The sequence below is a fragment of the Coptis chinensis genome, unplaced genomic scaffold (assembly GCF_015680905.1).
Source record: "Coptis chinensis isolate HL-2020 unplaced genomic scaffold, ASM1568090v1 utg2560_pilon_pilon, whole genome shotgun sequence".
Classification (NCBI taxonomy): Eukaryota; Viridiplantae; Streptophyta; class Magnoliopsida; order Ranunculales; family Ranunculaceae; genus Coptis; species Coptis chinensis.
This window is the reverse complement of record NW_028238131.1, coordinates 393,372-420,860: the sequence shown is the minus strand read 5'-3', so window position 1 is coordinate 420,860 and position 27,489 is coordinate 393,372. Positions and strand designations below refer to the sequence as shown.

Here is a 27,489-nt window from a genome sequence, read left to right as displayed (position 1 = left end):
GATTAGCTCGGCCCCACTAAGCGTTGGGCCGTGCCTGCACTCGGCGGGTTCAATGTGCTTGGGATTGCAATATTTATTTGCTGAACTTGTACGAGTGCAGGCATAAGATCCCGAGGTTGAGTGTAGTTGGTGACTTTTTATGATACCTGAATCCTACTCCATCAATTTCGGTTTCTATTGGTGCTTCCTACAGGGTAGTAGCGCTCACACTATTATGTCCTTTTGGTGATGACGAAAAATGAAGAAAAACAAATTCCAGAGTTGAGATGCCTGTTGAGTGTTATGGGGAAGGTATGTTGTCAAATGCTTATTTTACTTCATTGCTTATTACCTTCGTAAGATACTTAAACACTTATCCTACCATCCTATTTCAGGAGAACAAGCAATCTTTTTGCTCGTTCGCTCTCTGTAGAGTTGAAAGCTATTTTGCTGATTTCTTATTGACAGCTCTGGTTATGCTGATTAGAATTTACTGTAACGTTCTCTCAATCTTATCAGAAACATCTTGTATGAAATATTAGTCAACTCGACTCAAGTCCGTACATGTATCCTGCAATCATCGATTGCTGCTCGTGTAGACCCTTTTCTTTTTTATTTTTTCTCTGTAATTACTCCAGAATTACTAAATCTAAAATCTTCGAAGTTATTATCTACTAGTTCATATTCGTGAACAAGAGCCATCTGAACATAAATTAGGTGCCTGGTGTTTGATCGAAGGAGGATTTCGATGTTGTAATCAAACATTTTATGGAGAATGCTCATGAGATGGGAAGCATACATTTTATTACACAGCTCATCTCATTGACTATTGTGCCACCCACCCCCGAGCCAAATGAGAGTCAACCTTCTCTGGGTGAAGATATTGATAAATTGTGGTGTTATTAAACCAAAATTTGCTTAATTCAATTGTTTCTTGGTTGGCCATCTCTCATGATCTCATTTGATGCAGAATTCACTATAATTCGTATAGTATCTTTCAAAACTATTCTTAATTTGTCAAAACTATGTTTCAAATATTCCTAGGGTAGTTCCTATATGCTATACGCGTCTGTTTATATGGTCAGTTGGGAGAAAAAAATGTGAGAACTACCCTTCAGCTGTACTAAAGTGCGTCCCATTTCCCGTGGTTATTAATTCTTGTTTCCCATAATAGGCCAGGCTTTCTTTTGGGCTCTGTGAACATTTAGTTCCTCACCAGTCATCTTTTTCAACCAATTATTTTGATCATGAGCTGGACTATTGGATGATCTGATACTTGGAATTAGTCTTTGGGTGTAAGCCCAGCTGTTGGTGACTTGGTGGCAGATCACTAAGAAAAGTGGGCCTAAAACTAGAAGATTACTTCATTGGCCTGACATGACATGATGACAACATTATCCAACTGGGATTAGTAACCATTTGACTGAGCAACTGGGTAATTTAACCATACATAATCTTAGAAAAAGACACTTAAGGAAGCAGTTTAAATTTGTTGTCCTTTGTGCTAATCTGATGGCGAATCTGTGAACCAAAACAAAACAAAATATGGCGAATTTAGCTATAAGCAGTATTCTGGAGAAGGTAATAATAATATACTGGACTTACCCCTCTTCGTTCTCCCATCATTTTTATTGATCTCTCTCTCAATCAATTTGGTTTCTCTTTCATTTTAGAGCAAAAGAGATTGATAGTAAAAGCGTGGCTGCATGGTGCAAGGCTCCAAATTTCAAACTAGAGCCTTAATTTTGAAAATCTAATAGCAATAATAACAATAAATAAACCTTGTTCACATTCTTCTCGCATAAATGTTCACTCCAAACCAATTCTTAAAAGCATAGCATTGGTTTTTTGAGACACACAGCTAGACTTTGGTAAACGGCTACGTTGTCTATCATCGCATTTGTTGATATACCAAAATTTTGATTCAGAAATTATTTGAGACCAGTTAATAACGGAAATATCTGACCAAAATATAAATGAGGTTTCAAAAGTTGAACAGTTTCTCAATCGTCGGTGTGTTTAGAGCCACACGCACACACAGGTGCAGGTCATCCTATGTCTTTTAAACCTTCTTTCTTATTTTGTTCTCCAAACACAACCACAAAAGTTTATGTTTTACTCAACAAACATGAACCTTCTAGTTTAAAAATGTACAAGAGATTAACACCAACCAGACACCAAAACTTACTATTAGCACCAACCAGACACCATAACTTACATGCATTCGGCGGACTGCATGCATCACCAATTTCATGAGTAAAAGTACTGCAGGACTGTGTGGGAACTTGTTGCTTGGAACACTTCTTACGTCAAAAACGACTTAGAATTCACTGTCAAAGCATGTAGTCATGATTTTGGAAACCATGGACCGAGCAAAAGGAATGTAACTCAAGCTATACCTGTGAAAGAATGAAGAATATTATGACAATTAACCATGACAAGAACAGAATAAAGCTAGAAACAATAACTGTCACATAAAACAAAGACGGGACTGTTTTTTACAACCGAACTGGCTGTTCAAACATTTGCTTTATATGATCATCACTCTTTTACATGATACAGCTTCAGCTATTTGGAATACAATATAAGACCATGCGTTGTCAGAAAGTGGTGTTTCGTGGTGTAGAAGGGAGGGAGCAAAGGTTGAACCTCTGCTTTTGCTTTTGGAGTGAATTATTCAGAAACCCATATATGTTTCGCAAAATTTCACAAATCTACTGGAAAATCATCTATCATGGCAAGGAGAGCTCACTTTACTAAGTAGTTATTGTGATATTAATGTAGATTTGATTATCGAAAAAAAGATATTAATATAGATTTTACTGGTGGAAGCTTCAGTTTAACAATCTACACTTCAATTAATCAAACAAAAGACAACTTTTTTATTGGATTTTAGTGGCGGAAGCTTCATTTTAACAACAATCTACACTTGAATTAATCAAACAAAAGACAACTCTTTTATTGATAATCTCTCAATTATTCATAAACACAAAAACACAACTAAAACACCTCCCTGAAACCATAAGTCCTTATTTATACTAACCCTGACAACAAAGCAAACCAATAAAAAAACAAACATATGGCAAATACTAACTAATGGGCTCCTAATTGCACACACAAAACACGACCATGGGTTTGGACTCAAACTAGGGGCGCACGCCCTTGACACTGACACCAACAACTTCAACGTCTACATCAGATATACTAATACATTATCATTAAAATAACACACAAGGCAATACATCGTCAAAAGCAAGTTACTAAAAATTTCATCTTTACAATAAATGTGGGAGAATGGACTTTGTAAATCCCCTCTCCTCACTATGCGTGTCAATTTGACGACGTGGGATAGTGAATTCCGTACTAGCATCTCCTTACTATGCTCTCTCATTAAGCTAAATCGGATAAACTAAAAGATATTGGAATTATAGGAGCTTTAAGCCCTTCTAGTTTGTATGCTTATGCGAGTGCCATTTTGAAATTTATCTTGATAAAACTTCGTCAAGTGAAGGCAACCCGTTAATTGGGGAGGGATCCCGTTTACCTAATTAAGAAATGTGATTTCCATTTTAATAGGTGAAGAATTCTGTTTAGATAGATGACTTAATTTAGAAGTGTGATTCCCATTTTAATAGGAGAGGAATTCCCGTTTTAATAGATGACTTAGTGTAAAAGTGGTAGAATTTATGTTTTCAATAGGTGAAGGAATTCCCGTTTTAATAGGAAATCACGTAGATTTTTAATAGAGCTTGAAAAATACATTGAGTGCAAGCTTTAACATTAGTAAATAGATTTACAACCCCCTCTCTTACTATGCTCTTGCACTTTGCTATTTGCTATGGCATTAAGCTACGTCAGATTAGCGATGCAACATGGGCGGGTTGAGGGGTCTAGCTAACTCAACGCAAAGATTTGAAGGGTAAGCCCAGTGGTATCACAAACAACTCCAAAATTTCATACCCATTAAAGAAACATTTGTTGATTCTTCTTTATATAAACACTCGAGGAAAGACCACGCTTTGAACAGCCACACAAAATTCGGAAAAACCACTATATCAAAAAAACAAGGAAAATGATCTCACGGGAAATGAAACATTACTTACGAACTAAATACAACATTTTAGTAAAATTGTGCCCAATATTCAATTTACTTAGTAGATTTTGACAGGAGTGATAAATGGTGATTCATAAACACTGGTTTTGAGGAAAAATAATGGGAAGAATACTCAAATAAATGGCCAGACCCTAATCTATAGAGCAATAGTGGAACCGTTTTGCCAGGGCGTTTCTTTCCATTCCTCGTGAGCCACTTATTTCTCTAAAACAAGATATTAAAGTGTTTCTCTTCAGGGTTGGTTTTGTTATTGTCTTCTTTTTCATTACAAGATAATTAGAAGTTATGTTTACTGATCTTCCAAAAGACAAGATATCTGCAGCTATAAGATAGCGAATTTCCCAACACCTACCCTCAACTCTCGAGTAGTGTTATTACGCTCTCTCACTTCTTATAATTTTGAAACACCTCCCAAACTTCCCTAAAAGTATACTACAACTTTTCCACTTTTTTGTAATACCTCTTTCCCAAATTGACAAATTTCTACTTTCTATCCTTAAAACAAATTTGATAGTTTTATGCACTCTTATAAAACCCTATCGAGCTATGAATTTGAAAGAGCTACTAATGAGATGTTTTGATGTAGAACATGAGTTAGTTGTTTTGAAGACATAGCGCATGCGCCTATGTTTCCTCCATATATTATAGGCGTGCACCTATAGCTCAAGTCCCATCCCATGGTCGGTGTTTAGGTGTGTGCAATTAGGAGTCTTTAGTTATTATTTGTCACGTGTTTGTTTTCTATTGGTTTATTGTTTATTAGGGTTATTATAAATAAGGGCTTATGGTTAAGGTTTCATTTAGTTGTTTATTTGTGTTTGTGTTTATGAATTATAGAGTGAGATTCAATAAAATGTGAGACTTTTAGGGTTCTACAAAGTGTAGATTTTGATTAAGTGTTGCTTCCGCCGCTTCAATCTACATTATGTTTTCTCATCGAGTTTTCCCTCTCACAAATCACGATCTCTCGCTCGCCAACCAAATAGGAGGCATTAAGATCCAAAACACAAAGCTTCGATTAACAACTTATATGGTTTGATAGGAATGACCAATCTGTGTTGATTCAAATTGTTTTCAACTGTTTTAGTATGTTTAGTAACTCAACTTATATGGTTTGATTCACGTTCCAAATAATTCCCGTCCCCGAACTTACTAACTAGGTCCTGCTATCTATAACGAGATCATTGCAAAACTCAATGGCACATTTTCAATGAAAGATTTGGATTCAATGCATTATTTTCTTGGTTTAGTAAAGCAAATATGCTTCGGGCTAAACCTTCATCTACACCTATCTCAAGTAGTTGTAAACTGGATAATCACACTGGTGAGCTTCTTACTGACCCTAGATCTTTGGTAGGAGGACTTCAATACTTGACATGGACCAGGCCAGATGTGTCTTTTGCTGTTAATTTGGTTTGTTAGTTCATGCATAAGCCACAAATGACTCACTTCAGTGCAGTTAAAAGAATTTTGAGATATTTGAAGGGTACTATTACTCATGGACTTTGGTTTACGAAAGGAACATTGCATTTGAATGCCTTCCCTGATGCAGATTGGGCAGGTTGTCCCATGGATAGAAGATCTATCACTGGATATTGTGTGTTCTTAGGATCAAACTTAATTTCATGGTCTGCAAAGAAATAGCACATTGTGGCAAGATCAACAACAGAGGCTTTGGCACATACAGCTGCAAAATTGTATTGGTTATGTACATTATTCAAATATCTCAAGATTTCTCTTTTACAAAGACCAACGGTTCACTGTGATCAAGTGAGCGGAGCTTAACGTTAACGGGGGGCAAAATCTCATTTGGTTGGTTTCTGTCTATCTGTCTATCCGCAATCTCTCCTCTCTTCTTCTTCGCCATACACTCTTTCTCTCCAATATCTCTCTCTCATTCTTCTTCAACCACCCAAAGCCCTAACTCGCTCTCGCTCTCTCTCTCTCTCACTCTTGAGGTTGGGTTCAAAAGTCATTCCAAAATCCACTTCGTTGGTATCTGTCCGTATACCACTCCAAAAAAAAAAAAAAATCACTACAGATTCCTTCCTCCACATTTTCTCATCTCACCCACAAAATCAACTCCCACAGATAACGTGTGTTTAAAGCTAAATAAAAAGGTTTGATTTCAATATCGCTCTTCTCGTTTGTGATTCTCTCTCCGCCCCACCCATACGGGTTTGGTCCTTGTTAATTCTTCCTCTTGTCGCTATAGTCGGCCAAAAAGTAATCAAATCTGCCAACACCCTTTTCAAGTTAGTCCGATTTTTTTGAGTTTGCTTCATACTGAATTTTCTTATTTGATTTTGATTTGGTGGTGTTTAGAATTCGAAAATTATGATTGATTCGTGTGTGTTTATTAAATTGGGTGTTTATAGATATATTGCTCTGAGCAAGTACCCGATTACAATATGTGGTTTGCACAAGGAGGGTGATACATAATTTACAACTGCTGATGCAGTTCTTGAGGTTATTACCAAGCCTGACATTCTTCATTACTTAGGTAAAATAATTTATTAGCCCTTTTACTTATCTAATTACATGTTCACTAAATTGATGATGTTCAATTTGGTTGATTACTTTTATCGCTGTGTGTTTGGATCTTAGCATTTGGTATTGCTCAAATACTAAGAGGGAGGAGTTCATCAAGGCGAGGATTGCATGTTTCCATAGTTATTTGGTGACTCTTAGATGAAATTAGTAAAAGAGCTTATTGTGGGATAAATATCAACCATGAAACCATTAGATTTACAACCAAGCTTGGTGAATGATACTATGTACAAGTCGTACAATTAATGATTTATAACTTTCTACGATTGAACATGAAGTGTTTTTGATAATTCGTATTTGGTGAAATGGATTCCTGAATTGTTATTGGGAAAGCTATGACTTGTTGCGGCTTGCGAGAATCGGTGATTCAACATGTACTAACTAGGTTTATGGATCAATATTTGGTGTGTGATTGAATATATTCTTGCAAGTTGCTTGATGAACTACCGCATATAGGGTTTGTTTTTTATTTGAGAAGGGGTGACACTTTAGCTAACTATCGATTCCCCTCTTCTTGATTATAGTTTACTAAGTGTTGCAAATTTAGGTAGTATCTATTGTCACTCGTTTGTTTTCTATCTTTTTTTGAATTGAAGTATCAAGTGAAGTGATGGGGTTTTATTATTTTGGTGGTATTTGTTGTTTTTGGATGGTTTAATAACTTGGGTATGCTTTGAATTTGTTTGTATGGTGGAATTGGACTCTTTGGGTGTTTTTTTTGGTTCAATTAACGTTCTCTGAGCAAATTGAATGTAACAAGTCCCAGTCACATTAGACACTTTGAGATGAGATTTGAAAGAGCTTCATTCATTCTTTTACTGTGCAGCCCAACCCTTAGAATTCATTTGAGACTGTTTTGGAGAAGAGAGCCCCACTCTTCCCTGACAGTAATTGGATTTCTTGAAAGGTGTCTGGGGACTTGGGAGTGTTATTCTCTACTGCTTCTCCGCCCACGCCCCCACTGCAATGCAGTATACTAGTAATATAAGTGTCATCTCATTGGCCAACAACCCATCTTTCATGCAAGAACAAAACGTGGAGATTGATTATCATTATGTCGGGGAATTGGTCACTTCAAAAATTTGGAAGTTAAATATTTGTGCACAAAAGATCAATTGGCAGACATTTTTACCAAGGGTTTATCTGTTAGGAGGTTTCAATTCTTACTTTCCAAGCTTTCAGTCCAACCTTCTCCCTTCAGCTTGAAGGGGAGTATTAAGGATATATATGACTCATATCATTTAACAGTCAAAGATCAAGAAAGTCAGAGTATGATAAAGTCAAGTTTATGACACCTCGTCATTCTGTAACTGCTTCTGTTTTTTTTTTTTTTTTTTTGGGACAAGTAACTGATTCTGTTGTAATCATCGTTTAGGTTGTTATTAAGTTGTAACTAACTGTCTACTATATAAAGACAATGTAATCATTTGTTAGAATTCAATAAACAGTGAATCATTTCATTCACACTTTGTTTAGAGAGATCATTACCGTTATTCATGTATCGCACTACAACATAATTTATATCGATTATTTTAAAGTAGAATTACCAAATAAGTGCGCTGAACTCTAATCACGATTGCCACAAGAGTTAAGAGCTTGTTGTGGACCTGCACAATTACAAGGCACCAACAAATTACAAAAAAAAAAAAATTGTATATCCCAAGAGCCATATGACCACTTAGTTGGAACAAAAGCTGATAGACTCACAAATAGAGAGGAAAACAGAAGCGGCGATAATACTTGAGAGGTATGTAGCAGTTGCATATATACGAACAGGATCAAGCATCATTGTCAGTTGCCGTTTTGGGCCTATGAGGAAGGCTGTGCTGCCATACAAAAGACAACTTTAGAATCTGGAAAAGACGACAGAACCAAGTCATAAAGAGAGTACATGATAAAAGAAACAATGAACTAAGGGTAAATCAAAATATCAAATAGGATGAATCATGCTGCTTCGATGTTACAAAATAAAGATATTACCAAACAGACTATACAAGCGACCTTCGTTAATGTAGGATATTCCTACTCTCTTTGTTACTGTATCATTGTATGAAAAATATACATCGATCCGAAACAAACCTCCCAAGTGAAAGCAGATTCCCAAAGGTAAACGTTATCCCAAACTTGATTGGATTGAAGAAAACAAGCATTGACTGCCACCAAAAAAAATTAAGTGAAGATGCCGATTAGAATTTAACAGGCCTTTCATCGCCCTCAAGCAATGGAGCTAAGACAAAAACTAAGATTTTTCATAAAAAGCTAAAAGCCTTGAAAAACAAGTGAGGCAAATGTCTGGACCACTATAGATCACAACAAAAGAAAAGTGTCAGCAATAGTTTGTATTATATTTACTCAAAATTGACTGTGCGTCCTTACATTTTTAATGAAACTATTTTGCAGGAAAAAGATATTATGTTTAGTCTTTAGATGAAATGAAATTGAAACCAAATTTCAATATCTTAACCTACTAATACATTTCAACTTTAACATCACATATAAACTCTTAATCAATAACGTCGTTACGTTTGTCTCAATTTGGTATTTGATTAAGTAATGGAAAACTTTAGATGTATCCTCAAGTGTAGCGGAATGAAATATCTGATTGGCACATGGTAGAAGAACAAAAGGCGATGAAAATTGCTAGAATAACTTGGAAATTGTAGTGCCAGGAATGTATAACAAGCAAACAGAAATTAAAGGATTCATATGTGCAGTCAAACTTACTAGAAGTGTACAGGCTAAACCAGCCATCAAGCATGTTGCAAAGCCATACAATCTCTGATCATTGAGTCGAGAAAAGCAACAATCAGTTCCAGTATGAGCTCAGAAAAGGTACAAGTTTATATTTCACAATCAACAAAATGAACCTTCCAAAAAGGTATGGGTATTTCATGTTTGTATTTTGAGGATACTTGTTCGTCTCAAGCAATAAGGCTAACTTGCCAGGAAGATTTCCCAAACAAACAAAGAGAAACCCAACATTTTTTTTTTTGGTGATAAGGCTAAAATTTTATATTCTCACAAAATTATGTAATTCCTAACATGAAATAGTTTTAGGCTTGATTAAAAAAGCTTAGAAATGCAAAGAATGTAAGTCATTGGCATGTATTCTAATAATAAATCAATAACCAAGTTGTATTTTTAGCTTTGGTCTCTTAGGTTATGAAAAGTATAGTAAGTGAGTATGGGATTCTAATGTTTATGAGTTGCTTATAATAAAATAAAAATTGTGTTGTTGGTTAAAAAATAAATAAAATGGATGAGGAGAAACGAGCCTGTGTGGTGGATAAGGTACAGTTGCGATTGAATTCGTCCATGAAAGAGCTGTCAGCAGCTTCTTGGTCGTCGTCCTCCGCCTCAATTCCCACAAGCATCTTCATCTTCTCCATTGCTTGGTTCATCCTCTCCATTTCAAGAGCAGTTCAGGAATCAGGATTATTAGGTGGGGAGTGTCGGGGACCTTTCTATTCTGGGTATTTGCGACCCATTTAACTGAGCCCAGCCCAACAATAGTGACAAGATTGAGTAGCAGTTATTTTCGTCCATGAGTTTCTTTTCACTAGCATGCGTATATGTTCTCACCATGTTCATTATCTTCTAGAGATTGTTAACGTGCATATGGGTTATATCATTCTATCGAAATGGAATGGTTTTATTATATGTGTCCTTCGACTGCTAGAAGGTATTTTTGAGTAAAGTTTGTTAATAATGGCATTGTTTGAACACTACCAGCTTTGTTGCATGCAAAGGCAGCTTACTGTTGTAGATAGTCAGTGACATGGAAGAGCAGCGGCAAGGGCACATATGTCAATGCCTGAGGCGGATTTCTAGGATTCGTCTCGACTCTCCTTTCACAATCTTCGGCAACCGCACAAAGACGGGTCTCCAATTCGTGGAGGGCGTCCAAAGCCTGGCTCTTGGTTTGTCCAATCTCGGACTCAAACCTGGTCACGTTGTCGCCATTGCTGCTCTCAACAGGTTTTATTTATTATTTTTAAATTAAATTCCCTCTCCTTTAGAAACCTGCTGTAACAATTGTCAAAACCAGAAAAGTTTTTATCTCTGTTTTTCTCTTGTCTCAGTGATATTTACTTGGAATGGATGTTGGCTGTTGCATATATTGGAGCCATTATATCTCCACTCAATTACCGTTGGGTAAGCAATCTTATTTCATACAAGGAGAAACGTTTTAGGGATAAATGTGTCTCTCGTCACGGCTTCAATTGTTTTAAGAGCTTAAACTTTATTTCAAGACATAAGAATCAAGAGGTTCAAGAGCATAATAATAACATTTATTAAAGACTTACGAATTAAGACGTATTCCCTGCTTCAACTTCCAGAGCTTGGAGGAGGCGAGATCAGCATTGGAGATTTTGGAACCAGAAATGCTTGTGGTTGACGACAGCTGTGCTATCTGGTACTTTGAGCTGCAAACCTATAATTCTCTCAGGTGGCATGTTTGTCTTGGTGACCCTTTGCCCTTTGTCAACCACAGTGACAATGGTGGGTTGGATCAGGGTAGGAAACTGGAGAGCTGCTGTACTAAATCACAGATAGAGATTCTAAAATCAGTCATTATTCCATTTCTCGTGTGTCTCTTTCCAGAAATGTTTAACCTTCACAATAGACTTTTATTTCTTCTAATATTCTGCCTTTATATACCTTCTTAGCATTTTCGTATATCCTTTTCCAGTATTAACTACAGGAACCCTTAAAAGTGTTCTGCAAACATCTGCCTCTCTTGACTATCAGTGGGCGCCTGAGGGAATTGTTCTTATATGCTTCACTTCAGGTAACCGTTTACACCACATTCTTGTTATCATGTGTTTTCTTCAACATACATAATACTATGTTTTTAAACACATGCTCTTATTCAGGAACCTCTGGAAGACCTAAGGGAGTTGCCATTGGCCATACAGCTCTGATTGTACAATCACTTGCAAAGATTGCAGTTGCTGGTTACAGTGAAGAAGATGTATGCTCTAGTAAAAAAAATTATCTTGGAAAATTGACAAAAACCTAGTTATTTGGTTGTCAAGTTGAAGCACGTGTAGGATGCAATAGGGTGAGAAGGACCTTAATGATATGAATTTTAATATCTAGCACGGTACAAAAGTTTGATGAATACACGGTGAGGCAGTATATTAACTAATTTCTGATATCAGAAAGTGATACACAGAGGTTGCCTCCATTGGTTCTGAAAACTTGGTAAGTAGGGGTGAAATAGGGCAATCTGTGTACCATATCGTGCTCAACAGTAAATAAGTCGATTTTTATGCATGTGATCCATTACATGTTTTAATAAATCTTTCTCATTTTTTTCTGGATAGATAGATGTATTAGACCTTTGGTATGTTCAAACTCGTTTTGAAGTGATGCAAAATATGGCTGAAAATTTTTCCCTCGACAGTAGTTATATATTTGTTCCCAGGTATAATAGAAGCTAACTTTACAGTTTTAAACCAGAATAACAAAGAGTTGCATCTGATATATAGTTTTTCAGTATAATGCTGAATGCCCTCACTGTGATTATGTGTTGATCCCAACTTGTTTGTAGGTTCTATATATGGTCAGTGAGAAATCCAATAATCTGATAGGGCGCAAATATAGAATCATGTTTACATAAATATATACTGGATTTACACTCTGAGGCACAAAACCATCCACCTACACACAATCTTTAGTCCTGGGATTTGTATTTCTATAGTTTCTCACTGAGAAAATAGCAGCAGACTCTGATTTTTTTTATGATTGTGGAAATTCATTGAGGGTCTTGCAGGTTTATCTCCATACAGCTCCTTTGTGCCACATTGGTGGAATATCTTCAGGCTTGGCCATGCTGATGGTAGGTGCCTGCCATGTGTTATTGCCCAAGTTTGTATCAGGATCAGTTCTTCAAGCCATAGAACAATACCATGTGTCATCGCTAATCACTGTTCCTGCAATGATGGCTGACTTGATATCCTACATCAGGTTAAATACTTACTACCATCTAAGGAGCAGTACGTCCTTAGTAGCTTGCTAAAGTGCATGGATTATTGTTACTACTTACTACTTTACTAGGCTCCCCTTTCATTGTTATAATAGTAAAATTCAGGTTTATGGGACAGTAATAAAAAACAAATGTAAATATAAAAGAAGGGGAAGTAAAGTACACCATCCATCTCTATTATGTGCACTGCCCCATTTACTTTTAGGTCTAATATTCTGATGGTATGCCACTTGTATGCTCTCATATGTTACAGCTGTTTGTCTCATGCTACGGTAGTTTCTCTAGTATACTACAGTAGTTTCAGAGACCGTATATTGCCATGTCTCAAACTATTAGCCTAATCTTTGTCCGTATTGGTTTGATTTGTTTTGTTATCGATTTTGATCAGGAGTCGTGCAACTTGGAAGAACGGAGAAAGTTTGAAGAAGATATTAAATGGAGGTGGACAACTCTCACCTAAGCTTATTAGGGATGCTGCTGAAGTATTTCCTAACGCTATGCTTATTTCAGCATATGGTGGGTTCTCTCTTTCGGTTAAAATATTCTGAATTCATCTGCGATGAAGTAAAGCTACCTATTGACTCTTCTTTTTGCCTGATACAGGCAGAAAAACTATCTCTGCTGGACTATAAACTTTTTGGTGTTATTACTTTAACGTGAAATAGTTGTCGAACTTCTTTTGCTGAAATGGAATAGACACGTCTCTTTCCCTTCTTTTCTTTTTTCTATTTTTGGTATAAAACTATTTATTACAAATAACTTCTCACAAAATCTTTATGGAATCTTACAGTTTACATGCTGGTTCTATCCTTTTATGCGGCCTCTGTACAATTTTAGATTTAGTTCTCATGCTGCCTCCATACAATTTTAGATTTAGTTCTCATTTTCAAACATGGAAGATAGATCATATTAAAGTGAATCCAATAAATTTTGGAACCACTTAGCACAAGGATATATGAGTATCTAGTTTGTAGGTTGGTCATCTTGTGTAACACTTCCTGATATAGCACTTGTTGTCAGTTCTTGTACTCACCCATAAAATTTTATCTTGACTTGGCGTGTTGATATGGCGGTGTCATTTTGTATCACTTGACCACAAGGTTAACGGTCAACCCAGTTTGAATTGGATGTGCCGTTTGATTGTGGGGGTGGGGGATCCTAATTCCGAGTGGGGGGTAAATCCTAATTGGCTATTTGACTCATCTAGTGGGGTGGTAATACTAGTTAACCCTATTTATATTAGCACTATTGTCTCCATATATAGTTATATTAGCATTACTGTACTAAATGAGTGAACTACAGAAAGCATGTGAATAAGACTTGCTTGGAGATTTCCCTTTCCCAAAGAAGAATGGTAGTTCTGGATACCTGAACAAAATACTTATTTCCAGTTATTTTACTAATTTTCTCTGGAAATTTTGTTAGTCCTCCTCCTTGTTTATCTTGTTTTTTTTCCCTCGTTGCTAATTTAATAGGTATGACGGAGACGTGTTCTTCACTTACCTTCATGACCCTTAATCAGATTCAATGTATTGGTTTCAAAGGACACCCTCAAAAGATTAGTGAAGTCAAACCTGACTGGGATAACCAGCTGGGTGTATGTGTTGGAAAACCTGCTCCACATGTGGAATTATTTGTCAATGGTAATGGGCACTGTTCAATTGGAAGGATTTTAACAAGGGGGCCACATGTAATGCTGAAGTATTGGAATCAAGTTCCACTCAAGAAATTAGACTCTTTGCATCAAGGTTGGCTTGACACAGGTGACATAGGGTGGTTGGATGATAAAGGTGCTGTCTGGCTTATTGGACGATCTAATGATAGAATTAAGAGTGGAGGGGAGAACGTGTATCCTGAAGAGGTAAGTATTACGTCCTTTGTCACGTCCTAAAATCGATGACTTCATGGGTCAGGCTAGATGCCCGTTTGACAAAATAACTGCACGTCTCCATGAATTTTACTTTGTTATCACCCAGGTGGAGGCCGTCTTATCACAACATCCAGGAGTTTACAGCATTGCCGTTGTAGGAGTTCCAGATGCACGTCTATCGGAGATGGTGGTAGCATGTGTTCAATTGCAAGAGGGCTGGAAGTGGGTTGGTCACGCGATTCCCAGTCGCCTGAAAGAATGGATCTTCAACTAACTACTAATATCCTCTACAAGTATTGCAAAGAAAATAAAATGACCAGGTATTTTTTTTCCCCACCTTGAGTACAAGTTATAATAAAACATTATGTGAAATAATAAAGTATAAGAACTCTCCTGCAGCCATCTATTGAGTAATGATACGTCAAATGGTGTAACGATTACAAATATTCCTATGCATGGCAATGAAATATCACTGAAGTGGAGGGAAATCGTACTATATGAACATTTTGTAGTGAATTTAAGTAATCAGAGAATTTAGTGTGGTCACACCTCCCTCAAGTCAAAATAAACATCAATCTTTGGTATCTGCTATATGGAATTCATTTAAATTCCTATTGTAAAGTAAACTGACCTAATGGAATCCAGAAATTATAAATCTTAGGTAAATAATCCATTATTAATTGTTATATTTCTATCAATAATTGTACCTCTGTAGAAACTTAAGTTGGCACAATAGACTAATTTGGAAAGTAAATCACTGTGAGGAAAGACAATTTACCTTCTTAACTTAGTTAACCACAGGTCTCATAAAACTAGGTTGAGGACTTGAGGTAATGAACTAATGATAGTGTTGTACTTTTGGCTTTTGGTGCAGGTTCAAGATTCCAAAGATTTTTATTCCATGGAGAGGACCTTTTCCATTAACATCAACTGGGAAACTGAAAAGAGATGAAGTTAGAAGGGAAGCCACCTCGCGCTTGCATTTGTTTCCTAGTAATCTTTAATCATGCATGCAGGTCAACAAAATCAGGTCTCTTTAGAATGAAATGGCCATCTGCAATCAGTTCAAATAGTGGTCACAGAAGATCCATGACCATTTTCTAGAGCTGCATAGATCCAATCTTGATTTGAACTGCCATATTTTTCTAAAGTTGAGGTTTCTAACAAATGAAATGGCAATCCCCAATTAATTCAAATATCGGTTAGAATAGATCAAAGAATGACGAAGTGTCCTTAGAGCTATAAATGGTTTTCTTCGTTATTCCATGGACCTTTGAAATTCATTGTTGCGCATTTTGTGGTTTGATGGGACTTGGGAGGATATGTTGTAGAGCTTGATACGGATGTATGAGTTGTTTTGACACCTGTTGGCTGTATTTTAATTTTTGTTTGCACTTTCTCTTGTACTTGGTCTTCTCGACCTACCACTCTTTGATGTTGATGAAATTCTAAAGAATGCCAAGGTCTAACCATCTTGGAGAAGCACTGAGCATCGCTTACCCTGATACAGTTTGTGTTAGAGATTAGGTTAATAAGGATGTGATTTCCACTTGTTTTTACCTTCCCTTTCGTCTTCATCTATGAAACATGGTCGGGCCAGGACATTGGCATATGCGTCCTTACTAAAGTACTTATCCTCCATCGCCTCAGAATCATAATGGGTGCGCTCAGCTGTGCCCACCACTCCACCCACGGGTACCAAGACAAAAGAATGGAGAGGCAATACAAATGGCTGACAAATCGACCTGCGGAATGGATCCGATCTTAACCTTTTATTCTTAGAGATACTAAGTGATTCTCTTTGGACATGAAAAAGATTGCTCTAACTAGCCGGCCTTCTGTACATCTCCATTCTCCGGGCCATTATTAAATAACTAACAAGCAAAACAGTCTTCCCACAGGAATATATAATCCTGGACCATTAGTTATTATACCATTACACCACCCTTTAGTAAGTACAAGTGCATGACAAAATGACGATTGAGCATGTTCACCTTGTGCCTGTCTTTCCTTTCATCTTCTCAACAGGGTTTAGGGTTTAGGGTTTGTTGGAGATAAATTGATGAAATAGATTTCACAAGAAACATATCAACTTTCCAGCACGACTGCCAAAGACAAAAAGTTCTGACCCGAATAATATTCAATCACAGAATAATTACTAATAATAACGACAAGTAAAGACCAAAACAATTTTCTATACGCATCTCTGTACAGCAGACAGCTCCTCCTGGTAATACATCCACAAAATACAAGCATATGAATACCCAATATGGATCTTAGTGACCCTATTTGTCTCAGTACTGTGGGGACTAGTATGCAAAATATATTGGCCCAACTCTCCAGTCTCCACCCCTCAATCCTCAACAGTTTAACGGAAAAAAAAATTCCTCATAACAGAGTGCACAGAATAGTATGTGAATTAGCCTAACTCTTCACCACACATAACGAGTTTACTATTCCACAACATAAATGACTCACAAGGATAGACACATGTAACACATACATATATCACATATCCATGTCGTGAAATATATCATCATCTTCTTCATCATAAGGTCCATCAGTCGTAAAACCATCCGCTGCCAAGTTGCTGCAAGAAAAGAGTAATCAATAAAACCAAAGAAAATCTTCAGTCCAAAAAAAAAATTCACGATAATTTAACCATCATAAATGGGAAACCCACCTTAAGCAGCAACATCGAACACTTACAACCCGCTTGAGCTTTCTATTGTAAAAGAAAAAGTTGAATGACCATCTGCAAAACAAATAACCTAGTGAAAATTGAGTTATGGGACTTCAGAACATAAACATCGAACCAACTCTTACATGGCTCCTTTCTCCAAAAAAGGGTCTCCATCAGAATCTGGACTGTAACTGTAAATCTCGCATTCGGGTAGCTTTACCACCTGCATAAATATCTATTTTGTATCACCTATATTAACAATACTTTCCTACACATGCCTTTTAGAAAACTCACCTCGTCAAGAGCTTTGTACAAACTTTCCAAAAACGAGCTGCCTCCATTAGCCTCAGACCACTCCTATAATCATAAAGCTATTTAAAATATATACATATATATTTTATTTCAAAGGCTTCAAACGCTCCAATTTTGGAAGGTAATTTTGTCAACGTCAAATATTATCCCATACTTGCTCATGGAATGTTGCTTGGAAGAGATTACTGACTATAAACCTTAGGAAAAGGGGTGTTGAGAATCCGATATTTGTGTTCTGCTACAAGGGGAATACAATCCATGTTTTGTTTGTTACCTGTCCCATTGCTTGTCAAGTTTAAAGGGATGGCAACGTATATATGGGATATTTTAGTAAGTAGGCTACCTTAGATGCATATTCACCCTCATGGCCTCACATGCGTTCAATGACCTCTTTCTTAATGTTCAAAAACATACTTAACCCAAAAAAAGAGCAAGTAGTTGATGAAAAAGACAGACAGTAATATAACCTATCCTCAATAATTCACAGAAGACATTCAAGATAATGATGATGCTGTTCAGTTCATTAAAATAAAAATATATCATTGCGTTTTTCTTTTTATGGGTTATAGTAAAATATATTACGCATCCAATCAAGCGTATTATGGGACAAACTATCCTACAAAACAAAACTAACCAAAACAGAAATACATTGAAACGTGGCCATGATACAAGAAACATGATCAATGTATTTCCCATCTAAACAATCTTGGGTAGGATATCTCTCCACTCATCTCGTACTTTCCACCAAAATAATCATATCTCCAAAGACTAGGACTCATGCTCACATTTGTCCCATATTCCTCCTCAACCATAACTCAACACGAAATCAAATAGCCCAATACTAAATAATGTGATCCCTCTATAGGAGTGAACTCTTTAAGACAGGCTACAAGCTCCTGCATGAAACTAGGAGCCACCTCAACCACCTGACTGCTCAACAAAGTAACAGCAAACCTGCCAAGAATATGAATGACTGACCGACTGATGCAGAATTTAGTAGAGAATGTGAAGAAAATGAACAGGTGTAGAAGAAGAATATTTCAATGTTGGAGGAATGGAACTTGGATTTAACAAACAAATAGAAAAAGACAAGTGAAAATTCAAGGAGTATTTTTTCTTTTTTCTTTTTTCTTTGTTTTAATAAGTAAACTTTATTGATTGGGATGTAAATGGGATACAAAAATTAGAGAGAATCTCACTTACAGGGTGTAATACATTGGAGGACCAGACACCTCTCAAAGCGTAGTACCCGTTCGAAGGAACACCTTGGTAAAATAACACCCTAGGATGACCCAATTACAAACTCCCAGCTAACTACAATTCAAAAGTTAGAAAAGAAATCCCAATTTTCTACCCTATCACTAGCAAATACGCCATCACTAGCGATATATACAGGTAGTCTACATGATTATTTTCATGTTCCCTCTTATTGATAGGCTGATTTTGTCCAAATCAAGTACCAGAGTTTGCTCAATCCCACAATCCTCATGTATTTCCCCAAAAGAAGTTTCTCAAGGCCCTTTCTCCCTTAAACCAGATGATATTCCCAGATTGCCTGCTAATAGCACAACCATGTAAATGATCCAATCACGAGTCTTCAGTGTTTGGCAATTGTACACTCTTCACAATTTCACCAACATTTCCTTCATTAAGGCGCTCATTATGCACCCTCCGAGGGTGATCATCCAACACAGGATTGTCAAATGAGCCAACCCCTGCCCGGCAATACAGCTACTAGATAGCTCAAGCTATCCCTTCCTGATACGTCCCTATGAACAACACTGGCCACCTTACCACGTTCATCAGTAATGAGTGTGGACCTCGCACCTACTACCCCAACCTCATCAAACACGCTTACCTCACTGCTGTTGACTCCCTCCAAAGGATTTCTAGGTATTAAGTATTAACCCTATGCCACCCTCATCCAACATAGCATGACCTCTGTCACTATTTCAAGAAGTATAAAACTTACTTTTTTTTGCCACACACACAAAACATAAGGTCAAAAGGGTAAAGTAAGCATTAGAGTCCATTTCAAATAAATGTATGTAATGCGATGCATTAGAGTATAATATTAATATCCTTTTCAAACAGGAAAAAAAAAACAGAGAGGGAGAGAGGAAATCAAAAAGATAAGTTGGAAAGAAACATATTGTTCCAGATAACAGTTTTCACAAGTAGTATGTTGTGCGACCTTTGACAAGATATATCCACAACAAGGTTTTTCCGGTGATATTAGTGTTGGCAGAAGAATACATGTGCTCTTCTGGAATCCTTATCCACACAACATTAAGTTCTGAAGGACAAGAATGAGAATGACCATGCTTAATGCAATGGATACTTGGGTCCTACAGCATGCTAGAGTCCAGACAGAATGGGTACACAACATAAGCTAATTCGAATTGCTGACAACAAGCCCAGGGCTGGTGGAAAAGAGATGGCAAGTGAAAGTATTAAGGAATACCCCCACAAGACAATTCAACAAAGAAACAGCGTATAAGACAACTTAGGAAACTTAAAACAAGTGAGAAGACGGATATAGGAAGAAAGTTTCTAAAAGTAGGCAATTACTTAATTATTGCAGAGAATCTATTTAAATATTATAATCACACCATCAAACTGAAAAGCAAATTTATAAATGATGGAACCTGAATTCTAATAAACCAAAAATGCTATTGTCATTTGTCCAAAGCATCACCTCTTTCATCCCAAGGTGCCCCCTCTGACGATATTCATGTTTCAACAATGGTCTATACACTAAATGCGTTTCAGGATCAAGTAGAATTACTTGGTTATTAATAGTAAAATAAAAAACATAAATCTCAAGGTCTACCTTTGTTGTTTCGACAAGGTATGTCTCAAATATCTGCTTGAAACTGATCCATGCTTCCTCTCTGAATAAATTGCGAGTTTGCACTGCACTGATAAATCCAAACATGTTGAAAGTTTGTGGAAAAAAATAATTAGAACATATTCCCATAAAAGCACAGACTACATAACCAAAATTATTTTGTAATAACGAACGAACCAATAACATTATGACCAAGGTCATTTTGGGAAATGGAGAGACTTGAACTCTCAGCTCATACTAGAGCAACGGTCATGCAAACCGTCTGTCAAACCTTTTGACAACACTCCCAATTCTGGTAAGGAGGGTTAAAAGCGGGTTGTCATGTCGCCCAACAAGCTGACAGTGGCATTACCCATAACCCTCCAATGCCAGTTCCATTTTATTCAGTTCACACCATAAGAAACAGAGATACCTGAAGTCATAATCCGGATACATGTGATTGAGTGTCAAAATCAAGTAAATCAATGTCTTTCGGCTGAATATACAGAAAAAACAGCCTTTGTTAAAGAATTTTTTTTGAATGATAACTAAAGTTCACAAAATCATCAGTATCACTGACCACCTTGATCTACTTGATAAGAACTCGGATGGAGAGGGCGGGTCACTGTCAGAAGATTGCCCAAGATAATCTAGAATCTGGATAGAGAACAGAGATGATTAAATTGCACCTTTCACACTTAATATGATGGAGGTATCATATAACAGTGATCCCAACAAGTAAAAACAACTCAATAGCGGAGAAACAATGTTGCCAAATTTCTGAAAAAAAATTGTGAGTGAAACAATAAAGTCAGAAATATTAAAGAATAAGGATTGAAACAGTGACATCACGTTGTTCATCCAAGAGGAAGATAAACAAAATGCCAACACAAGAACAAAATTGCAGAAAATTGGAGTGAATATTTCACCGACACCAACAATTTAGTCTATGGGAAAAAGTATCATAGTGGACAACAGTCTACTCTATCTACAAATTTTAAAAAAAATGATTTCGGAAGCAAAGACTAACCAAAATGAGTTACCTAATGTAAAAATTGTCTCAAACCTCGCCGTTGATGTTAGGTTGAGATGACATGGTAACGTGCAAAATATAATATATAAGACTTCAACAGCAAAGGCGAGAGGCAAGAGTAAAATTGAATGCAACTGGAAGGTCCACAACTCCACGTGACCAAGAGAGGATTGCAAGTAGTTTTTAATTTCAAATTCAAAATGCATAAATTTTATCCACACCCTTAAAACACTTCACAAAACCTTTAAAATCAGATCACTAAAAAATCCTGAATTCCCAAAAAAATAAAAAATACAAAATAAACTTAAAGAGAGAGAGAAGCCAGAGGCAAGCAAAATGTGTGACTTCATGGGCTGGTGCATCGAGGGATGCCGAAGACGCAATACAACGAGCGGGGCAATAGAGGTTTGCTATAGGCACCAAAAGTGCCATGAATCACCGCTAGTTTCTCAAAGAATAAGGACAAAGAAGAGAAATCCATGTGACCTTACTAATAACTACAATTGCAAGGGAGAAATACTGAAATAGCTTTAGGCAACAAGAGATTTGGAAACAGGAAACAACAAAGCCTTGTGTATAATGAAGCATAACCAATATATATTTACAGAGTGTAATTCGCACGCGGGATGCAATCATAGCATACATGACCATCCCAGTTTCGGAATGTCAGAAACAAAAACTGAAAATAAAACCAACAAATTCACATGGAACCAAATTAAAAGTAACTGTTAAAGATTGAATCATCTTGACTAGAAAATCATTGTAAGTCTAATCAAAACAAGATTGTAAGAAACCACATAAAACAAATCTCCTCCTTCAAGCATTTCTCTTTATTGTAGAAATCCACTATCAAAGAAAATTATTCATATCTCTCTCAAATTTTCTTTAAGAGAAGTAAACTGATTTTTATTTTATATTTTGACAAGTAAACTGATTTGTTGCTCTTGGGATGAAACCATGTGGGAAAGAAACAATAATAGAATGCAATATTTCTCTTTGTATAACTGAACCCAAACCAAGATCTAATCAAAATTAAATTACTGCCTCATAAGTAAAAAAACATTTTTAATCCTTTCCATGATATTTATTTCAAGATTAGAGAAAGTAGAAAGCCACAATAAATAGAACGAAGAAGCAAGGAACAACAGAACTAGCTTTTATAAACAAAAAGACCCCAATCCAAAAAATGAAATTTTTTACAGAAGATGTTCACGAAGATCACCTCGTGCTCCAAGCTAAGGGACAACTTTTTATCCGTTCTTCCTGCATGTTTACCTAAAAAAACATAATACCGTTAAGTAAAAATAGTTCTGAGATTATTGAAACTCGTAAGAATTGTGCTATGTAGTGTGGGAATGAGTTTGGACACAACAACAACAATAAAATTATTATTTACTATTATTAATTAATTGCTATTATTATTAAATACTTATTATTTGTTATTTATTTGTTCTTATTATTAATTATGCAATTGTAAACTCGTAATTACAAAGAACAAAATTCAACAAATTCCCAACTAAAACTAATTTCTATTTAATCCAAAAGACTAACGTGGCCAAAGGCCTGCATGATTATTTATGACCTCAGAAGGCTTACAAATTAGAAACTAATGGAAAAGGAAACTGTGCCTTAATGAACTACCCATTAAGTTTTTTGAATATTATGTACAGTATACATAGCCGTGTTCTAAGAGGTACAAAACATACATACTGTACCCCGTAAGGACTATCGAGTGTCGCCGTGTCAGTACCAGGAATCATGGGAGGTGCCCACTAGTACTAACAGTAAAAGAGCACAACTGAGTAAGGCAGGACTAACTTACATGAGAAAGCTTCAACCTTTCCTTTGATGGTGCACTCACCGAGACAAACATGACTCAGAAAGTTATTTATGCTGGATGGAGTGAAAAATTTATTATTACTACAGTGACAATAATTTTAAAATATATTAGAAGGGGAAGGAGGGCCGCCGGATGTTATGTATTATGTATGTACCTTCGAGATTAGCAAAGTCTAAGAACTTCATATTCTGATTGGGTGATGGAAAAAGTAATGGATATGGAATCTTGGAAGCTACACAATATATTAATTTCACTCCTGCTGCAAACCAACCTGAAAATGGAGGAGAACAGATATATAAGCCCAGAACTAATGATAAAAGTGATTAATAATTATTAAAAGTCGATGAATAGTAATTATTAACAGGACAAGACGTGATTTTATAATTATAAATTTGACTTGTTCCTTTTTTTTTCCCTCCTAACCCACAATATCACAAGTAGTCATACACTCATACCTTGCCTTGCCCAATTCACTCGGACAGATTGAATCTCGTTTTGTTTTTGGGTTGTGAAGTGGATAAGGATACTTCGCTCAAATGAGAAAGAGGGTTTACACTGCAACACGGTAGGAGCCAAACGAATATAGAAAGTTCCTGAAAAGATCATAGCAATATAATTCTATAAAGGGCAATGACCAATCAACATATACACAACCATGCACAATTATAAGAACACCAAGATTTAGTAGAGTCTACCCAATTGCAGGGTAAGATGCAAGCATCGAGCAGATATAACGAACAACCATAATATGTAAAACTGTGGCAATATATCCATACTATGTTTGCAATATTACACAAAAGCATTTCTAGACACAGCCACGATAAATCACCTGTACTCACTGCTACGACTAACACAAATATCTTGTATTTACCAAATATTTAGCTACCACTCTCAGAAACTGGAATCCAACGAAGGATTCCCCAATGCCTCCGAGGCTGGATCTATATGTTTGTGTGCTATATATCTTGCCTCTCTTGGGATCGAATATTTACAAAAGCCAGCTCAATGGGCTAGCATACTCTATTCACCTCAGAAAACGCCCAAGTGTTTTAAAACCCTAATGAACTTTAGAACTCGCCGATTATTTACAGGCATCTGATATCAATGCCAAACCCGATAAATTACAGTATCAACTGGGCTTCGTGGGGACTGGGAACACAGAAGCATTCAATTTTTTATTTTTATTTTTGTTATCGGTAAAATTCACTTGTATTCATAGAAAGATAAATATGTCACAATTTTCAAAAGTCTAAATAGCAAGGAGCTACTCGACCACACTCAAACTCCCCAAACCCCCAATTAGGTAATTACAAAGCGCTCTCATCTCGCTAGCCCAGCCCACAATTACACATGAAATCAACAAATGTTACACCCATAAACAATGAAGTAGCACGCCCCCAATCAAATAGGAACTCTTTGATTTCCCCTACCAACTTCTGCAACTCTCTTTCATTTTCCTTTTGTTTAAAAATCCTCGTGTTCCTTTCTTTCCATAGTGTCCATACAGTGGCATTTAGTAGATAATCCGCTAACCATTTGGCTTTGTTAGAGAGTGGATCCATGATAATACTCTTGCCCAAGGCCTCCTTGATATTTGATGGTGGCACTCGAGCAATATTGAAATATCAATAAAATAGTACCCAAATTTTGAAAGTGATGGGACATTGGAGGAGAAGGCAATCAACATCCTCTTCCAACATCATGCAATACACGCACACATTGGGGATATTCATACCTCTCCAATTCACATTGTCGATGGTTTGAATCCAACCCAAATAAGCACCCCAATTAAAGAATGCAACTTTATGTGGGATAGAGTTTTTCCAAATCAAAATTGGTAATCCTTTCATTCTCCCAAGGCACCGCCGATGAATATTGCTTAGCCAAAACTTGTTAAAATGATTTCACTGTAAAGAAACCATTGTCAGCCCACACTCATAGTCTCTTACCCGTTTCTCCAAAGTTTCTACTCACTTCAAATATTACGATAACGAGATCTTCATATAGTCTCTTGTTTGCTTCTCCAAAGTTTCTACCCAATCATTATCATTGAGTCGCCTTCTAAGAGTCACATTCCATTCCACACCATTAGCTCCTCTCCATATAGTCCGAAATGAGTGTTTTTTTCTTAAAGGCAAGTATGTAGATTCCACCAAATCGTTATTTAAGCAAGGTCGCCCCCGCCCAAATGTCATCCCAAAAAGAAATGGATTCTCTAGTATCAGGAAGAAAAGTAGTCACTTTAGCAAAAGTATCTCATCCACTAGTTATACCCCTTCAAAGAGTAATGCCAAACGGGATTTTATGCTTCCTTAATCAACCACTTTCTCTCTCCCTCTCCATACTTCTCCACCACTTTTCTCCACAAATGATCCTCCTCTTCCCCATACCTCCAAAGCCATTTGCCCAACTAGATTCGTAAAGAAAACATGCAACCCAAGCCACTCTCTTCTTTAAAAAGATGCACTATCTCATTTCACAAAGTGGATCTTTGATTTGTCACCATCACTACCCAATAAGAATCTTTTCATGACTTTTCTAAGTGTTTCATGACTCCCAAAGGAACTAGATAAAGTGAAAAATAATAGTTCGGAGAGTGGACTTGATCAAAGTCAACCTCCCCCTTTTAGAAAAGTCAACTTGCCAAACTAGAAGCAACTTTCTCTATCACTTTGTTCCAAATACCTCTTGATTTACTCTTAGCTCCCAAGGGCAAACCAAATATGTAGTAGGAAAGGATTCAACACCACAGTCCAACAAATTAGCAATCTCTCCCAAATTTCCCACCACACCCACACCATAGATCATACACTCGGACAAATTGATCTTGAGGACAAAAATAGTCTCATACCAAGTAGGTTCTTTAAAGCATTGGTATTCTCTACCTAGTGATTAGGGATGTAAATGGGGGTTTAAAGCATTGGTATTCTCCACCGAGACCAGTCGGGGATTCCCCGTACCCGCCCTCATACCCATTTAGTGCCCCCCATACCCGCCCCATTAGGGTCGGATCCCCGTACCCATGGGTAATATTTACATCCCTACGTAATGAAGAACATAGTATCGTCCACATATTGCAAGTATGATACGAATATGGCACCTTCCCTATTAGGTGTTTTAAAGCCAACGAGCACACCTTTGTTCACTAAGGAAGCTGTCATCCCACTAAGAAATTTGGTGACCATGATAAACAAGAAAGGTGACAGAGGAGCATTCATAGACAGTTCTAATACATTAAGGTTAAATTCCACGATCACGTCATATCATCAACCCTTCGACAAGGGGATGATAACCTGCAAATGATAAGCCGACGACTGTGCAGCATCCATTTCAACAATCATATGAAAAAGAATACAGCAACACAAGCATTTGCGAATTTTAAATTTACAAAACCCATATAGCCATTTCTAGAGATCTTTGAACTAATTCGACAAGAGACGCATGCATAGAGATAACGATCTTCCCATATTGCACAAAAAAGGTGAAACACGCATAAATATATATATCCAACTTTATCACAAATAATTCCAACGTACAAGATAAATTTAAATATATCGATACACCTTAAGTGGCGCCAATTAACTAATGTGATACATAAACAAACTACTGCCAATATTACTATACATGTGTATACATAAATAGTTCTTTGAAATATAAATTCTCTACTAACACGTATTATACAAAAAACACCTACAATATTGAAATATCAAATATCCGTAGCTTTCCTTACTGAAAATTTAACGGTCGATTGGTTCAAACCCATGTAATTCGGAGTGTTGAAAACTCCTAAAATCTAAAAGTTAAATCTCCGAAATTCTAGGGTTTGTTGATACAGACTATTCCAGTAATAATATTTGGTGAATAAAGAAAAAAAAATAAAAAATAGGAACCAACTCACCTACAAGCCAATTTCTTAACTCCGAAACGGTAATTACTTTAATCCGCCGGATTCCTCTTTCGTTCTCCCTTTTATTTGCTCTTCTTCCTGCTCTCTCTCTCTCTCTCTCTTTTCCTTTTTTTCCCCCTTTTTAATGAAGAAATTAGTAGTAATGTATATATATATATTCCAAAATACAATACCTGACCCCGCCGCTTTTATCATTTTTTATTATTTTTTATTTTATTGGTATTATCACTATTATACTAGTATACTGCATTGCAGTGGGGGCGTGAGCGTAGCATATAATTTATTTGGGATTTTTTTTTTATTATTATTATATTATATTTATTTCCACGACTTGATTAATTTTTTTATAATTAGACAAATAAACTAAGGAAAATAGGCC

General features: G+C 36.5%; 3 protein-coding genes and 1 long non-coding RNA gene across 7 annotated transcripts; 2 read left to right on the top strand and 2 right to left on the bottom strand.

The window, feature by feature from the left end:
- The first annotated feature begins 80 nt into the window (after positions 1-80).
- LOC147473456 (uncharacterized) lies at positions 81-2,379 on the top strand. The gene is made up of 2 exons (XR_015210459.1): positions 81-291; positions 375-2,379. It is a non-coding gene; the product is annotated as an uncharacterized LOC147473456 (long non-coding RNA).
- LOC147473455 (uncharacterized) lies at positions 1,929-10,143 on the bottom strand. Of its 2 annotated transcripts, none has more exons than XM_086587492.1 (6): positions 9,919-10,143; positions 9,368-9,421; positions 8,723-8,796; positions 8,351-8,469; positions 8,191-8,250; positions 1,929-2,378 (listed from the first exon to the last, which is right to left on the bottom strand). In XM_086587492.1, the coding sequence occupies exons 1-5, from the start codon at positions 10,051-10,053 to the stop codon at positions 8,210-8,212; spliced, it is 423 nt and encodes a 140-aa protein (XP_086443618.1). In that variant the 5' UTR covers positions 10,054-10,143; the 3' UTR covers positions 1,929-2,378; positions 8,191-8,209. The 2 variants fall into 2 exon arrangements, with proteins under 2 accessions (XP_086443618.1, XP_086443620.1); XM_086587494.1 differs by having other exon boundaries at positions 8,384-8,469; positions 9,919-10,114.
- An 82-nt stretch (positions 10,144-10,225) lies between these two features.
- Positions 10,226-15,987, top strand: LOC147473454 (2-succinylbenzoate--CoA ligase, chloroplastic/peroxisomal-like). Its single transcript, XM_086587484.1, is given in 11 exon segments — positions 10,226-10,621; positions 10,726-10,798; positions 10,984-11,161; positions 11,337-11,435; positions 11,521-11,618; positions 12,423-12,616; positions 13,024-13,151; positions 14,111-14,496; positions 14,612-14,738; positions 14,741-14,825; positions 15,380-15,987. Coding segments are annotated over 11 exon segments (1,698 nt in total). The 5' UTR covers positions 10,226-10,421; the 3' UTR covers positions 15,510-15,987.
- A 693-nt stretch (positions 15,988-16,680) lies between these two features.
- LOC147473453 (transcription regulator) lies at positions 16,681-27,263 on the bottom strand. 3 transcript variants are annotated; one of them, XM_086587490.1, is made up of 12 exons: positions 27,102-27,263; positions 23,659-23,796; positions 23,359-23,474; positions 23,186-23,258; positions 22,586-22,638; positions 20,911-20,987; positions 20,764-20,826; positions 20,334-20,421; positions 17,483-17,545; positions 17,332-17,411; positions 17,189-17,276; positions 16,681-17,095 (listed from the first exon to the last, which is right to left on the bottom strand). In XM_086587490.1, the coding sequence occupies exons 3-11, from the start codon at positions 23,386-23,388 to the stop codon at positions 17,231-17,233; spliced, it is 573 nt and encodes a 190-aa protein (XP_086443616.1). In that variant the 5' UTR covers positions 23,389-23,474; positions 23,659-23,796; positions 27,102-27,263; the 3' UTR covers positions 16,681-17,095; positions 17,189-17,230. The 3 variants fall into 3 exon arrangements, with proteins under 3 accessions (XP_086443616.1, XP_086443614.1, XP_086443615.1); XM_086587488.1 differs by having other exon boundaries at positions 17,189-17,260; XM_086587489.1 differs by having other exon boundaries at positions 17,189-17,260; positions 20,914-20,987.
- Positions 27,264-27,489: the final 226 nt, after the last annotated feature.